At 44.2% G+C, this 15,000-nt stretch overlaps 1 protein-coding gene across 2 annotated transcripts in view; it reads right to left on the bottom strand.

Moving 5' to 3' along the window:
• cfi (complement factor I) overlaps positions 1–14,479 on the bottom strand; it is a 17,548-nt gene extending 3,069 nt beyond the window's left edge. The window contains exons 1-13 of one of the 2 annotated variants that reach the window (XM_034078919.2): positions 14,260–14,479; positions 13,292–13,482; positions 13,004–13,157; positions 12,861–12,924; positions 12,423–12,588; positions 9,595–9,788; positions 5,614–5,721; positions 4,008–4,127; positions 3,863–3,904; positions 3,085–3,117; positions 2,565–2,707; positions 1,571–1,674; positions 1–101 (exon numbers count right to left, since the gene is read on the bottom strand). The exon at positions 1–101 is cut by the window's left edge and continues 4 nt beyond it. In XM_034078919.2, coding sequence (XP_033934810.1) covers positions 1–101; positions 1,571–1,674; positions 2,565–2,707; positions 3,085–3,117; positions 3,863–3,904; positions 4,008–4,127; positions 5,614–5,721; positions 9,595–9,788; positions 12,423–12,588; positions 12,861–12,924; positions 13,004–13,157; positions 13,292–13,482; positions 14,260–14,313 — 1,474 coding nt within the window. In that variant the 5' untranslated portion in view covers positions 14,314–14,479. The remainder of the gene's footprint in view (positions 102–1,570; positions 1,675–2,564; positions 2,708–3,084; positions 3,118–3,862; positions 3,905–4,007; positions 4,128–5,613; positions 5,722–9,594; positions 9,789–12,422; positions 12,589–12,860; positions 12,925–13,003; positions 13,158–13,291; positions 13,483–14,259) is intronic. The other variant, XM_034078920.2, reaches the window with a different exon arrangement.
• Positions 14,480–15,000: the final 521 nt, after the last annotated feature.

Raw genomic sequence — 15,000 nt, 5'->3', positions numbered from 1 at the left:
GGTGGATGCGGATGTCTTTCACAGGAACGATGTCCGTCGTGCTCTGAGATCGAGTTTTCTTCCAGATAGAAAACTTCACACTGAAGGAAGAAGGGTTCGGCCTGGAAGACAAATACTGAGAGTCAAGAGAGGATTACCACGACCACCGTAACTGTGCTCAGAACGAGAGCTCAACACAACAACACTGATCTTTTAGCTGCAACTACTGCTACGAAAAACTCTCCCGAAGAAGAGAAGATGGAAGAACTGACGTTTTATTAATGCAGTCAAAAGTTTTAGTTTGTTTTTTTACACCTATTATTGTGGACGTTGTTGACATGTTTCTTTGGAAATATTTTACATAAATTCAGTAATGTTTCAAATAGTTATCCGAAATGTTTTCTCTTACAATATTTCAGACATTTTTAATGAACTTTTCTGAGAATTTTACAAAGAATTTTCCCTAATTTTCGGGATTTTTCAGAATTAATTCACAATTTCTTTCTCTTTTTATCCCTCCTCCTCCAAGATGTGCCTACTGTAACTCCTCGACATACTGCTGGCTAGTTTATCTGCCATAATGCATTATATTACATCAGATCATCAGATATTTATGTCAACTTGAAAGAGTTTCTCAGAGAAACTGCCCCGTTTTCATCTTTTTGACGATGCATTCAAAGACATAGAAGTATAGTGTGGCATAAATTGGAAATGCAACAAAATTGACCTTATTTTATTTATTTATTTTAATTCTTTATTTATTTGTGGTCACATTATATTAAAAGTACAGTTTTGCAAATCATATCTCTTTAGAGACCCGAAAATGGCAAATTAAATACCGAACAAAATTGGTAAAACAAAAACAAAAATCAAAAATATAGGGGTTGTTTGAAATGACAAATATCTAGACATGTACACATGAATATACTTAAACACACACACACACATACATATATATATATATACAAACATGTACGTACATATACATACACATGTAAGGGAATATTTCTGTCTTACTCCTAAGTGTCAAAGAATAATTCTTCCTTACTCCTAAGATATTTAACCTTATTCTGTGTGTTGACATTTACGACCATCCCTGCTTCTAATCTCCCGTAAGGAACGTGTTGATGCAGTCGTATGTTGATACTAGGTTTTATGGCCTGACCTGGCTGGCACAGGGGGGGTTTTACGACTGTGAGAACGCTGGCTTTCTAAGCTCCACAGATGTGAGAGACATCTCCTGTGTCTGCAGATGTTTACGCCCATCCCCAATATGCGGATTTGGCTCTCTGTAAACTAGTTAAAAGGTCTATCGAGATGCGAGGCGGATCAGAATTGACATGGCAACCCACCCGTGAAGTCGGAACCTTTTGCTGCTGTGACTTGTGATGTGAATTATCCGGCCGTTGTAATAAACATCAGTGTTTGACATCAAAGCTCCAACTCTCCTCGTGTCTCTCTGAGTCCTGACTCTCTGCAGAAGTTTCCCTTACAATACATACATACACCTATATATGCATACACACCCACATACCTATACACATAGCATTGGCCTTATTTGTAATATTCAGCATACTGAAAAGTAACATACCTGACGCAGTGAGCGGCGGTGATCACCCAGCATCCTCCGATGTACGCGCCTCCACAGTCGATCTTCCCTCTGTCAACCAGAGCGATCTGCCACTGGATCTGAGTCTGAAAACACACAGAGATTTATGTTAAGACTACAAGATGTCGTGTCAGAGCATCATAAAGTCAGAGATGGCAGAAGGCACACATCCTTTACTCAAGTAGAAGTACAGATACTCGTGTTTAAAAATACTCTGGTGAAAGTAGAAGTACTGACTAAACTTCTTTACTCACGTAAAAGTAAAGAGGCTTTGAAGTGTAAAAAGTACCCATAACTTTGTGTCCTTGGGGTTTAACGGTTTAATGATGGGATGGAGAACCAGCTGTTTCCTCTCATGAATATACAGAGAGACTGTAAGAAGAACTTCTTTATCCTCTGAGGATGAAGTTAAATTGTATATTGACTTTCTTTATTACTTTATTAAACATAAGCAAAGACAAACTTTACCCATAAATCATTTATCAGTTTCTCTCAAGAATTTCCTTCACAAGGAAACACGTGCTAAATTAATCTTAATCTTGTTTTCTTCCGTGCTGTTGGGTTTACGTATTCTGAGATTCATAAAAGTCTGTCCAACCCTTTCTTTTCTCATGAAAGTAATGCAATGTTTTATTATTGTTATAGTTTGTAGATTCTTTATCTTCACGGCCTGCTGAATATGTTCTACTTTTTATTGCTGCTTTAATTCTGTTTTGAGATGTTTACATTCTGTATGTCTACTCTTTAATTTCTACATATGTGCACTGTTATCTGTATTTCAACATGTATATTTTCTACTTTTTTGATGCTATTTTATTTCTATTTGAGATGTTTACATTTTGGTTTGCTTATTTCTAGTCTTTTCATTTCTCTAATGTGCAATGCCTTGTCTTTTTATGCTGCTGCAACGCAGATCTTATTATCTCATCAAATACACAGATGTACAGGTGACAGAACAGGTCCGTCTGTATCTCACTGGTTTTGCGGGGACCCCCCCCACCACCCTCTTCACTCGGGCGGGTCTTTCTCGCACGTCCACCTCGTCTTCGTCCACCGTGGTGGAGTTGGCGATCCCGCAGTACAGCTGAGACTCCAGATGCGCCCGGCCCGCCCTCATTTCTGCAGAGAACATGCACAGTGACTTGAATATGCTTCCAACCCTCATGATATTAGGAGGACTCAGCCGCTGCTCTGGACGGGCACTGATGTACATTCCTGTTATTTATATTGATTGTTGTGCTTTTATCTATGTCTTAATATGTACAAATGTTTCTGTTGATTGTGTATATATAGGAAATACATTTTTGGATACATATTTTTATATATCTTTGTTTTTGCTTTCGGGATTGTGGGAAACGGTATTTCGATCCCTCTGTACAAACAAACTGAAAGATTGACAATAAAGTTGACTTTTGACTTTGATCACAGTGGAAAAAACATTTACTGACTACTTCTGATATTACTATGTTGTGAGTATCGATGTTTAGGGTACATACCTGCTTTGGGAGAGTACCTTTCTTTGCTGGAAACTGAAAACATAGAATAGAAGTTATTTTTACAACAACAACAGCAGTTGTTAACACTAGAACCGCCAATCGGGTCAATTTGACCCAGAGCTGTTTTTTATTGGATGTAACTTTTTTTCAATAAAATATTAAAGTCTCCCAGTCCGTGACTTTTCCTGAAAGTGTGTTATGTAGCACCCTATGTTGTTAACAATTATCAATATGAAGTCAGATTGAAGAAATCGGCAAAAGAATTGCCATTTATACCTATTTCCGCCAAGCGGGTCATATTGACCCCACCCCTTTTCGCGCTATTGATTTTGCGTGTAAACAAACATGACGTGTTGCTATAGCAACGCCTTTTGTCTACTGCAGTTCCTTTATAGATTGAGAGATAGATTGAGAGAGAGAGAGAGAGATAGATTGATAGCGACAGTCTGTAGTGAAGGAGCGTCCTCCCGCTCACGGGAGACTGCTGCTCGCGCTCCGCAGCAAACAGCCGTTTGCTTTTCACCCAACAACGACAACCGCCTCACGAAACGTTATGTTGTGCCGTTAATAAACGAAACAATTTAATAAAATTGCTTGTCAAAATACGAATACCACAGGACCATTTTTATTTTTAAAGCAATACTTTTACTTTGAAAATCAATGCATTCTAATGCTGGGTCAATTTGACCCCGGTGGCGGTTCTAGGTATAAAACATCTCTGGCGGTTCTAGTTTAATGAAACACATTTCATCCTCCTTCACTTCAGGAACAGTGATACCTAACTTCCGGAGATGCGGGAACTCTGGTTCTGGTTCTTCTTCTGTAAAGAAAAACATATTTCACATTACACACTTAGAGAGTTTAGACACAATTACTGCAGGAAGCCATGCATGAAAAGACTGTTGGTTTAAATCCTTTCTCACTTTTGAATGCGAACTTCTCTGATTCATCCTCGCCGTCCAGACAGTCGATCAGTCCGTCTGCGAGAGCGTCCGGATGCAAACACACTCCCGTCTTACAGCGGAAAGCTCCGTCCCTGCATTCTGTTTATCAAACATCACATTGTGAAGGAGACACATTGAAGGTCAACATGTGTCCCCTCTTCTTCATGTCTCTTCTACATCAACATGTGTCCCCTCTTCTTCATGTCTCTTCTACATCAACATGTGTCCCCTCTTCTTCATGTCTCTTCTACATCAACATGTGTCCCCTCTTCTTCATGTCTCTTCTACATCAACATGTGTCCCCTCTTCCTCATGTCTCTTCTACATCAACATGTGTCCCCTCTTCTTCATGTCTCTTCTACATCAACATGTGTCCCCTCTTCCCCATGTCTCTTCTACATCAACATGTGTCCCCTCTTCTTCATGTCTCTTCTACATCAACATGTGTCCCCTCTTCTTCATGTCTCTTCTACATCAACATGTGTCCCCTCTTCTTCATGTCTCTTCTACATCAACATGTGTCCCCTCTTCTTCATATCTCTTCTACATCAACATGTGTCCCCTCTTCTTTATGTCTCTTCTACATCAACATGTGTCCCCTCTTCTTCATGTCTCTTCTACATCAACATGTGTCCCCTCTTCTTCATGTCTCTTCTACATCAACATGTGTCCCCTCTTCTTCATGTCTCTTCTACATCAACATGTGTCCCCTCTTCTTCATGTCTCTTCTACATCAACATGTGTCCCCTCTTCCTCATGTCTCTTCTACATCAACATGTGTCCCCTCTTCTTCATGTCTCTTCTACATCAACATGTGTCCCCTCTTCCCCATGTCTCTTCTACATCAACATGTGTCCCCTCTTCTTCATGTCTCTTCTACATCAACATGTGTCCCCTCTTCTTCATGTCTCTTCTACATCAACATGTGTCCCCTCTTCTTCATGTCTCTTCTACATCAACATGTGTCCCCTCTTCTTCATGTCTCTTCTACATCAACATGTGTCCCCTCTTCTTCATGTCTCTTCTACATCAACATGTGTCCCCTCTTCTCCATGTCTCTTCTTCATCAACATGTGTCCCCTCTTCTTCATGTCTCTTCTACATCAACATGTGTCCCCTCTTCTCCATGTCTCTTCTACATCAACATGTGTCCCCTCTTCTTCATGTCTCTTCTACATCAACATGTGTCCCCTCTTCTTCATGTCTCTTCTACATCAACATGTGTCCCCTCTTCTTCATGTCTCTTCTACATCAACATGTGTCCCCTCTTCCTCATGTCTCTTCTACATCAACATGTGTCCCCTCTTCTTCATGTCTCTTCTACATCAACATGTGTCCCCTCTTCCCCATGTCTCTTCTACATCAACATGTGTCCCCTCTTCTTCATGTGTCCTCTACATCACCACGTGTCCCCTCTTCTTCATGTCTCTCCTACATCAACATGTGTCCCCTCTTCTCCATGTGTCCTCTACATCAACATGTGTCCCCTCTTCTTCATGTGTCCTCTACCTCTGATAGCTGTGATATAGTGAGGAGACAGTTTGATAGGGGACCTTGAATGCTTTGTGTGTGTGTTGTTCTTTACGTTTGCAGCACATCTCGTCGCTGCGGTCTCCACAGTGGTCGACTCCGTCACACGTCTGGCTCAGAGACACACACTTGTCGTTTGCACACTTGAAGCCACACTCGTTCCCTGAAACACAGCCAAGGACACGAGACACCTTCATGGTCTCTGATGGCACGAACATAAATGATCACAAGGTCCAAAGGAAGGTCTGGTCTCAGGTGAGGAACAGACAGGAAGTAGTTTGCTTTGTAAGACCCATTTGGATGTATACTTTACAGTCCAGACAGGCCAGATAGATGGATGGATGGATGGATAGATGGATAGATAGATAGATAGATAGATGGATAGATAGATAGATGGATAGATGGATAGATAGATAGATGGATAGCTGGCTGCTGGATAGATAGACTAGACTGTGGATCGATCGCTGGCTCGCTCGCTAGCTGGCTCGCTGGCTCGCTCGCTCGCATGCTTGATCGATGGATCGCTAGCTTCGCTGGCCTCGCTGGCTCACTCGCTAGCTGATCGCTGATAGCTCGCTCTCTCGCTCGCTCGCTCGCTTGCTCGCTGGCTCGCTCTCGCTGGCTCGCTGGCTCGCTGGCTCGCTCGCTCCTCGCTGGCTCGCTCGCTGGCTCGCTCGCTCGCTGGCTCGCTGGCTCGCTCGCTCGCTCGCTTGCTCGCTGGCTCGCTCGCTCGCTGGCTGCTGGCTCGCTGCTCGCTGGCTCGCTGGCTCGCTGGCTCGCTCGCTGGATCGCTGGCTCGCTGGCTCGCTCGCTCTCTCGCTGGCTCCTGGCTCTCTGCTCGCTGGCTCGCTGGCTCGCTCGCTCGCTCGCTCGCTCGCTGGCTCCTGGCTCGCTCGATGGCTCGCTGGCTCGCTCGCTCGCTCGCTCGCTGGCTCGCTCGCTCGCTGGCTCGCTCGCTCGCTGGCTCGCTGGCTCGCTCGCTCGCTCGCTTGCTCGCTGGCTCGCTGGCTCGCTGGCTCGCTCGCTCGCTCGCTCGCTGGCTCGCTGGCTCGCTCGCTCGCTGGCTCGCTCGCTGGCTCGCTGGCTCGCTGGCTCGCTGGCTCGCTCGCTCGCTGGCTCGCTCGCTCGCTCGCTCGCTTGCTCGCTGGCTCGCTGGCTCGCTCGCTCGCTGGCTCGCTGGCTCGCTGGCTCGCTCGCTCGCTCGCTCGCTGGCTCGCTGGCTCGCTCGCTCGCTGGCTCGCTGGCTCGCTGGCTCGCTGGCTCGCTGGCTCGCTGGCTCGCTGGCTCGCTGGCTCGCTCGCTCGCTCGCTCGCTTGCTCGCTGGCTCGCTCGCTCGCTGGCTCGCTGGCTCGCTGGCTCGCTCGCTCTCTCGCTGGCTCGCTGGCTCTCTCGCTCGCTGGCTCGCTGGCTCGCTCGCTGGCTCGCTGGCTCGCTGGCTCGCTGGCTCGCTCGCTCGCTGGCTCGCTCGCTCGCTCGCTCGCTTGCTCGCTGGCTCGCTCGCTCGCTGGCTCGCTGGCTCGCTGGCTCGCTGGCTCGCTCGCTCGCTCGCTTGCTCGCTGGCTCGCTGGCTCGCTGGCTCGCTCGCTCGCTCGCTCGCTGGCTCGCTGGCTCGCTCGCTCGCTGGCTCGCTCGCTGGCTCGCTGGCTCGCTGGCTCGCTGGCTCGCTCGCTCGCTGGCTCGCTCGCTCGCTCGCTCGCTTGCTCGCTGGCTCGCTGGCTCGCTCGCTCGCTGGCTCGCTGGCTCGCTGGCTCGCTCGCTCGCTCGCTCGCTGGCTCGCTGGCTCGCTCGCTCGCTGGCTCGCTGGCTCGCTGGCTCGCTGGCTCGCTGGCTCGCTGGCTCGCTGGCTCGCTCGCTCGCTCGCTCGCTCGCTCGCTTGCTCGCTGGCTCGCTCGCTCGCTGGCTCGCTGGCTCGCTGGCTCGCTGGCTCGCTCGCTCGCTGGCTCGCTCGCTCGCTCGCTCGCTTGCTCGCTGGCTGGCTCGCTCGCTGGCTCGCTGGCTCGCTGGCTCGCTGGCTCGCTCGCTCGCTGGCTCGCTCGCTCCTCGCTCGCTTGCTCGCTGGCTCGCTCGCTCGCTGGCTCGCTGGCTCGCTGGCTCGCTCGCTCTCTCGCTGGCTCGCTGGCTCTCTCGCTCGCTGGCTCGCTGGCTCGCTCGATGGATGACTGGATAGATGGATAGATGGATGGATGGATAGATGGATAGATGGATAGATAGATATATAGATGGATAGATCAAGGCAGGTCACTCCACAGAAACTGCTCTCCTTGCTGTCACTGAGGAACTGCACACGGCTAAAGCAGCCTCCCTCTCCTCTGTCCTCATCCTGTTGGACCTGTCTGCTGCATTCGACATGGTGAACCATCAGATCCTCCTTCACTCTCCAAGAACTTGGAGTTTCAGGCTCTGCACTTTCCCTCCTCACCTCATACCTGAAAGACCGCACCTACAGGGTCACTTGGAGAGGGTCGGAGTCCGACCCTTGTCAATTAACTACAGGGGTCCCTCAGGGCTCTGTTCTCGGTCCCCTCCTCTTCTCCTTGTACACAAACTCACTTGGATCAGTCATTAGCCCGCATGGTTTTTCATACCACTGCTACGCTGACGACACCCAATTAATCCTGTCCTCTCCCCGCTCAGAGACCCAGGTCGTCGCTCGCATCTCTGCTCGTCCAGCTGACATCTCTCAGTGGATGTCTGCTCACCACCTCAAGCTCAACCTTGACAAAACTGAACTGCTTTTCCTTCCGGGAAAAGATTGTCCCACTCTTGACCTGACTATCAACATCGGCACCTCTGTTGTTTCCCCGACTCAGACTGCAAGGAATCTGGGTGTGATCCTAGATAACAACCTGTCCTTCACTGCAAACATCGCTGCTGCAACCCGCTGCTGCAGATACACGCTCTACAGCATCAGGAGGACGCGTCCCCAGCTGACCCAGAAAGCGACGCAGGCTCTGGTCCAGGCTCTCGTCACCTCACTAGACTACTGCAGCTCCCTCCTGCTGGTCTCCCTGCATGTGCCATCCGACCTCTCTCACCCAGAATGCAGCGGCTCGTCTGGTCTTCAACCTTCCTAAATTCTCCCACACCACTCCGCTCCTCCGCTCCCTCCACTGGCTTCCGGTAACTGCTAGAATCCACTTCAAGACTCTGGTACTTGCGTACCATGCTGCGAATGGATCTGGCCCTTCCTACATCCAGGACATGGTTAAACCGTGCACCCCAGCACGTGCACTCCGCTCTGCATCAGCCAGACGACTCGCTGCACCCTCGCTGCGAGGGGGACCCAAGTTCCATCAGCAGGAACACGTGGGTTTGCTGTCCTGGCTCCAAGATGGTGGAACGAGCTCCCATTGACATCAGGACAGCAGAAAGCTCACACACCTTCCAGACTGAGACTCATCTCCTTCGACTCCACCTCGAGGATAGAACTACTAACAAAGCACTTATATACTAACAAAGGACTGGCTTCTCTTCAGCCAGCTGAGCAGCACTTGAAATACTTGGCTCTATGAAACCTGATGTACTTTATGATTCTGTTTTCTTCAAGGTTGTGTCTTCCTGGTCGAACGCACTTATTGTAAGTCGCTTTGGATAAAAGCGTCAGCTAAATGTAATAAATAGATAGATGGATAGATAGTGGGTTTTCTCTGGAAGTTTTTCCTTGTACGATCAGAGGGTGTCATTTTCCTCATACTGATGTTCTGAACAATCTGTGCTGTTGTATTTGCTGTAAAGTGTCTCTACTGTAGGATATTTTTATTTTATGTACAGCACTTTGGCTCCACCAAAAATCGTTTATAAATGTGCTATATAAATAAAACTTGATTTGATTTGATAGATATATGGATAAATAGATGGATGGATAAATAGATGGATGGATAGATAAATTGATAGATAGATGGATAGAAGGATGGATAGATAGATAGATAGATAGATAAATGGATAGATAGATGGATAGAAGGATAGATAGATAGATAAATGGATAGATAGATGGATAGAAGGATAGATAGATAGATAGTAAAACCAATGCATTCACCTTCTGCTGGATCGTGACAGGTGACTGTAGCGATACTGCTCTCTCCGGTCCTGTGGAAAGTCTGGATTTCACACTCAGCTAAAGAGGTTTCATATCCTTGGCATCGGACCTTCAAACATGTCTCCAGAAACGTTTTGCTGTCACCCCCGTTAGTCGGCGATGTGTATATTGTGGAATTAGCCGTCATTGCACCGCTGTTAGCAAACACAAGTCACACAACACAGTTTACAATTGAAATACAATCACAAGACAGAATGGAGATATGTGAAATGGGACAGGCTATCTGAAGCTGGAGAATTGGGGCCCACACACACTAAGGGTGGACCTAAAGTATATAGAACAGGGTTAAAATAATGTATTATATTACATTATTGCCTCTGCATTGGATTGTTATCGGATAGGGTACTAACTTCATAATTAACTACATCTGAAGACAAAGTCTCCTCAGTGCGCATGTCACAAAATGAGATGCATTGTGGGACATGTAGTTTAATGTCAACGTGCTTCTGTAAAGCGGCATGTAACCGTATAATAAACGTATTATATTCTTTGAAAGTTCTTACGGGCCACGTAAAATGAGGTTGTGAGACGGATTTGGCCCGCAGGCCATGAGTTTGACACCCCTGATGTAGAGGATTCAATACTATTTTATATGAGATCATTCCTAGACATCAAGCTCACAAGTTGTCCATGTACAGGTCACCAACTACAAGCATGTTTGGGCCCATACAAGAAGAATATTTAGGCCCAAACTGGCGACATATAGCTTTTTACAGCGCCACGGCTTCCACTGAGGAACATTTTTTTGTTTCTGAAATAAATGACATACCCCACCTTTAAGTTCAAACTGGCGGCAAACATTACCCCAATCTGGCGACATATAGGGCGCCAAACTGGGAGCTAACATGGGTTTGAATGGCATAATATAAAGACCCAATCTTACATAGACTTTTTTTTCTAGTCTTTTAAATGTGCAAAGAAAAATCTATCGGGATAAGATCACAAGGTCGTTCTTTCAGAATATGTTTACGAGCTACTACTAGCGAGCAGTTGATGTAGATGCCTCCTCACCACAGGTTTGCAGAGATGGCAAAAGTACACACATCCTCTGCTCAAGTAGAAGTACATATACTCTGTATTTAAAAATACTCTGGTAGAAATACTGACTACACTTCTTTACTCAAGTCAAAGTAAAGAGGCTTTGAAGTGTCCTTCAGTAGAAAGTACCCATAACTAGCAGCTGCTTTAAAGAGTACCTGACCTCCCTTTATATTAATAGAACAATAATGTCATTGTTAGCTAATGAATGTTTCCATGCTGAACAACGGCAACATGACAACGTTTCCATTGGTCCCTCTTCTTTAGAGAAGACCAGGAAGTGATGGATACACGGATCGTGTTCCAACCAATAGGCACGCAGTGACTCTAAAGAATAATGACCACGCACCAACACACATTCAGACTAAAGGAACCAGCTGTTTGGGAAATGAGAGAAGTAGAAAGTACAGGTATTTGAGTTCAACATGTGAGAAGTAGAAAGTACAGGTATTTGAGTTCAACATGAGAGAAGTAGAAAGTACAAGTATTTGAGTTCAACATGTGAGAAGTAGAAAGTACAGATATTTGAGTTCAACATGTGAGAAGTAGAAAGTACAGGTATTTGAGTTCAACATAAGAGAAGTAGAAAGTACAGGTATTTGAGTTCAACATGTGAGAAGTAGAAAGTACAGGTATTTGAGTTCAACATAAGAGAAGTAGAAAGTACAGGTATTTGAGTTCAACATGTAAGAAGTAGAAAGTACAGGTATTTGAGTTCAACATAAGAGAAGTAGAAAGTACAGGTATTTGAGTTCAACATGTAAGAAGTAGAAAGTACAGGTATTTGAGTTCAACATGTGAGAAGTAGAAAGTACAGGTATTTGAGTTCAACATGTGAGAAGTAGAAAGTACAGGTATTTGAGTTCAACATGTAAGAAGTAGAAAGTACAGGTATTTGAGTTCAACATGTAAGAAGTAGAAAGTACAGGTATTTGAGTTCAACATGAGAGAAGTAGAAAGTAGAGGTATTTGGGTTCAACATGTGAGAAGTAGAAAGTACAGGTATTTGAGTTCAACATGTAAGAAGTAGAAAGTACAGGTATTTGAGTTCAACATGTGAGAAGTAGAAAGTACAGGTATTTGAGTTCAACATGTAAGAAGTAGAAAGTACAGGTATTTGAGTTCAACATGTGAGAAGTAGAAAGTACAGGTATTTGAGTTCAACATGAGAGAAGTAGAAAGTACAGATATTTGAGTTCAACATGAGAGAAGTAGAAAGTACAGGTATTTGAGTTCAACATGAGAGAAGTAGAAAGTACAGATATTTGAGTTCAACATGAGAGAAGTAGAAAGTACAGGTATTTGAGTTCAACATAAGAGAAGTAGAAAGTACAGGTATTTGAGTTCAACATGTAAGAAGTAGAAAGTACAGGTATTTGAGTTCAACATGTAAGAAGTAGAAAGTACAGGTATTTGAGTTCAACATGTGAGAAGTAGAAAGTACAGGTATTTGAGTTCAACATGTGAGAAGTAGAAAGTACAGGTATTTGAGTTCAAAATGTAAGAAGTAGAAGGTACAGGTATTTGAGTTCAACATGTAAGAAGTAGAAAGTACAGGTATTTGAGTTCAAAATGTAAGAAGGCAAAGTAAAAAGTCGAAAAATAAGTAGTGGAGTAAAGTACGGATACCAGAAAGATGTACTTAAGTACAGTAACGTAGTATTTGTACTCGGCTACTTCCCCCCCTGCTGGTTTGTATTGTGAGTTATAATATGATGTAATCTTCTCACAGGCGGTTTCCGTGCTCCTTGCAGACCACGTTAGCGGCCGCCATGTTCCACGTCTCGCTGCAAACCATTAACTCCTGTCCGTCCTGAGGGTTCTTATCGTTGGGAAGGAAGACTTTAACGCCTCCTGTCAGAGAGTCTATTGAACTCTTGAATGTTGGATTCTCCGCTGTGGTGAAAGAGAAATTACGGCAATTAGAAATAGGAAAATAGCTATAGTTATATATGTGAAAGTAAAAGTACCTGTTGGTTGTTAAAATCAGCTGAACATTGTTAAATATTCAACTTGTATTAGACTTTACTACACTGTAAACCAAACTACAGTAATCTCTACATACCATAACACAATGTTCTTAATGTACTAAGTGCAAAATAAAAAAATGATGGCAATTAGAAATAGGATATATAGCAGTGATGTAAACGTTGCATTTGTGAGCAAACCTCCGCAATTTTCTCCAAAGTGGGACATGGCGGTTTTCTCGGTCAGACACAAGGCGGCCATCACCTGGAAAACAGGTTGTTATTGTGTTCAAATGAAATGTAATGCAAGTCCTGCTTTGTGTGTCTGTAACCAGTTCCCTCACCTGGCAGTAGGAGCGGTACTTCCTGTTGTTCCGTCCACAAACTGGAGCCACGTCCACTGACGGACACAGGTACGGAGGTTTACAGGAACATTGTCCTTCAATGCAACGCTGCCACGGAGGACAGAAGACCAGGAAACAAGATCCTCGAGTAAATCTGACAAACCACGAAAGATAGATCATCATTTAGAGACAAAGGACTAAAGGTTAAAGGATACTGGCAGTTCTGGCATATTGCAACATACGCAAATATTGCTTTTGGCCTTTAAATGGAGAACAAACTCCACTTACTTCTTCTCCAAACACTCAGCAGGTCCCAGAAACTCGTCCATTGCGGGGGCTTCAGGGGTCGTTGGGGCTTCAGGGGTCGTTGGGGCTTCAGGGGTCGTTGGGGCTTCAGGGGTCGTTGGGGCTTCAGTGGTGGAAACAGGAGGGTCTGGGGGTTTTGTTGGTACTTTTGGCTCTACATGTTTTTGGCCCTTCTGCAGCGAATCCGAGTGCCGAACATGCAAACATTTTATAAATCAACTTTATAAATACCTGTTGGTTGTTAAAATCAGCTGAACATTGTTAAATATTCAACTTTTATTAGACTTTACTTGACTTTACTATACTGTAAAGTAAACTACAGTAAACTTTACGTACAATAATGTTCTTCATTTACTGAGTGCAAAATTCAAGAAATATTTACAATTAGAATGTTTGAGGGGAAAAAATTCAAACTAAGTTAAAACAAAGTAGGAATTCTTCAAAGGGCTTTAAATTAGGGCTGCTCGGTTATGGCAAAAATCATAATCTCGATTATTTGGGTCGATAATTGATATCACGATTATTAAAAACGATTATCCATTTACTTTGAAAACATGAATTTATTGGAGAAAAAAATGTTCAACAGTATGTTTTTAACAGTTGATTACCCTGAACCTTAAATATAATTCAACTGAAAAACCCATTTTTTTTTTTTTTTTAAATCGTTTTATTTCGATTACGTTATTTTCGTAATCATTGCAAGCCATAATCGTAATTGCGATTAAAATACGATTAATTGAGCAGCCCGACTTTAAATACCGAAATAGAAAATATATATATTATTTTTTACAATTGTACTTCTTTTACCTTATACATATTTAGTTTTTTTCAAACTGCAAAAACTTCAGAAACTGCTGGTTTTTCACTTTATTTGCAGTTTAAAGTAAACCAAATCACTAAATATGCGAAACAAGAATTTTATTAAAAAAAAACATTTGTGGGTAACTTACCGTTTCAGAATAAATGACGAGAAGAAACACCAAGAAAAGAGAAGCTGATCTCATCCTGACGAAAACAAGTAGCCTCCACAGTTCTTAAAAAAACTCTTCTTTCCTTTCTTGGTGGACAAAAGACTCAAAGACTCAAACAAGATGATAACATATGATGTACATTGAAACAGCTGCAGTGTTCCTCTCTGTAAAGGAGCAATGTGCAGGAATCTCTCGTGTCAGGATTTCATCGATCAATCATTATCTCGGCCTGTCAACACATGAACACACAAGCCCCGCCTCCTCATCGATTCATGTGATTGCTCATGGGTCAGAGAGCGCTCGATAGAGTCGGGAAAAGGCTTGTTTTTTTAACACAAATATGTGGGTGGCATGCTGACTCAAGGCTCAACATGTTTTCCTGCAAGTTGGATTTGTGCGGTCTTTTTTACAGAAGATATTTGGGGAATAGAAAAGAAAAGTGGTTTAAAGGCCAAAGATTCATGAGGGAAGTCTTAAAACAGGTTTAAATATCCTCACTCAGAATTGAACAGTTGAAAAGATGCGTTCAGGTAACGGTAAAACAGGAATATGTGTTGTCTGGGGATTCAAAATGGAGGAAAGAGGATGTTAGAAAACTGGCAAAAGAACTATAATTTCACTGGAAGACTAGGATCGAGGAATGTGAGAATTTGGTTAGGGGTATTTCCAAATATCTGCAACTCTTACTACTTTTAAATCCAGGCTGAAGACTTTTCTTTT

This window comes from Pseudochaenichthys georgianus, unplaced genomic scaffold (assembly GCF_902827115.2).
Source record: "Pseudochaenichthys georgianus unplaced genomic scaffold, fPseGeo1.2 scaffold_511_arrow_ctg1, whole genome shotgun sequence".
NCBI classification, from domain to species: Eukaryota; Metazoa; Chordata; class Actinopteri; order Perciformes; family Channichthyidae; genus Pseudochaenichthys; species Pseudochaenichthys georgianus.
The sequence above is the reverse complement of the archived record's forward strand: the minus strand, read 5'-3'. Positions and strand labels throughout refer to the sequence as shown.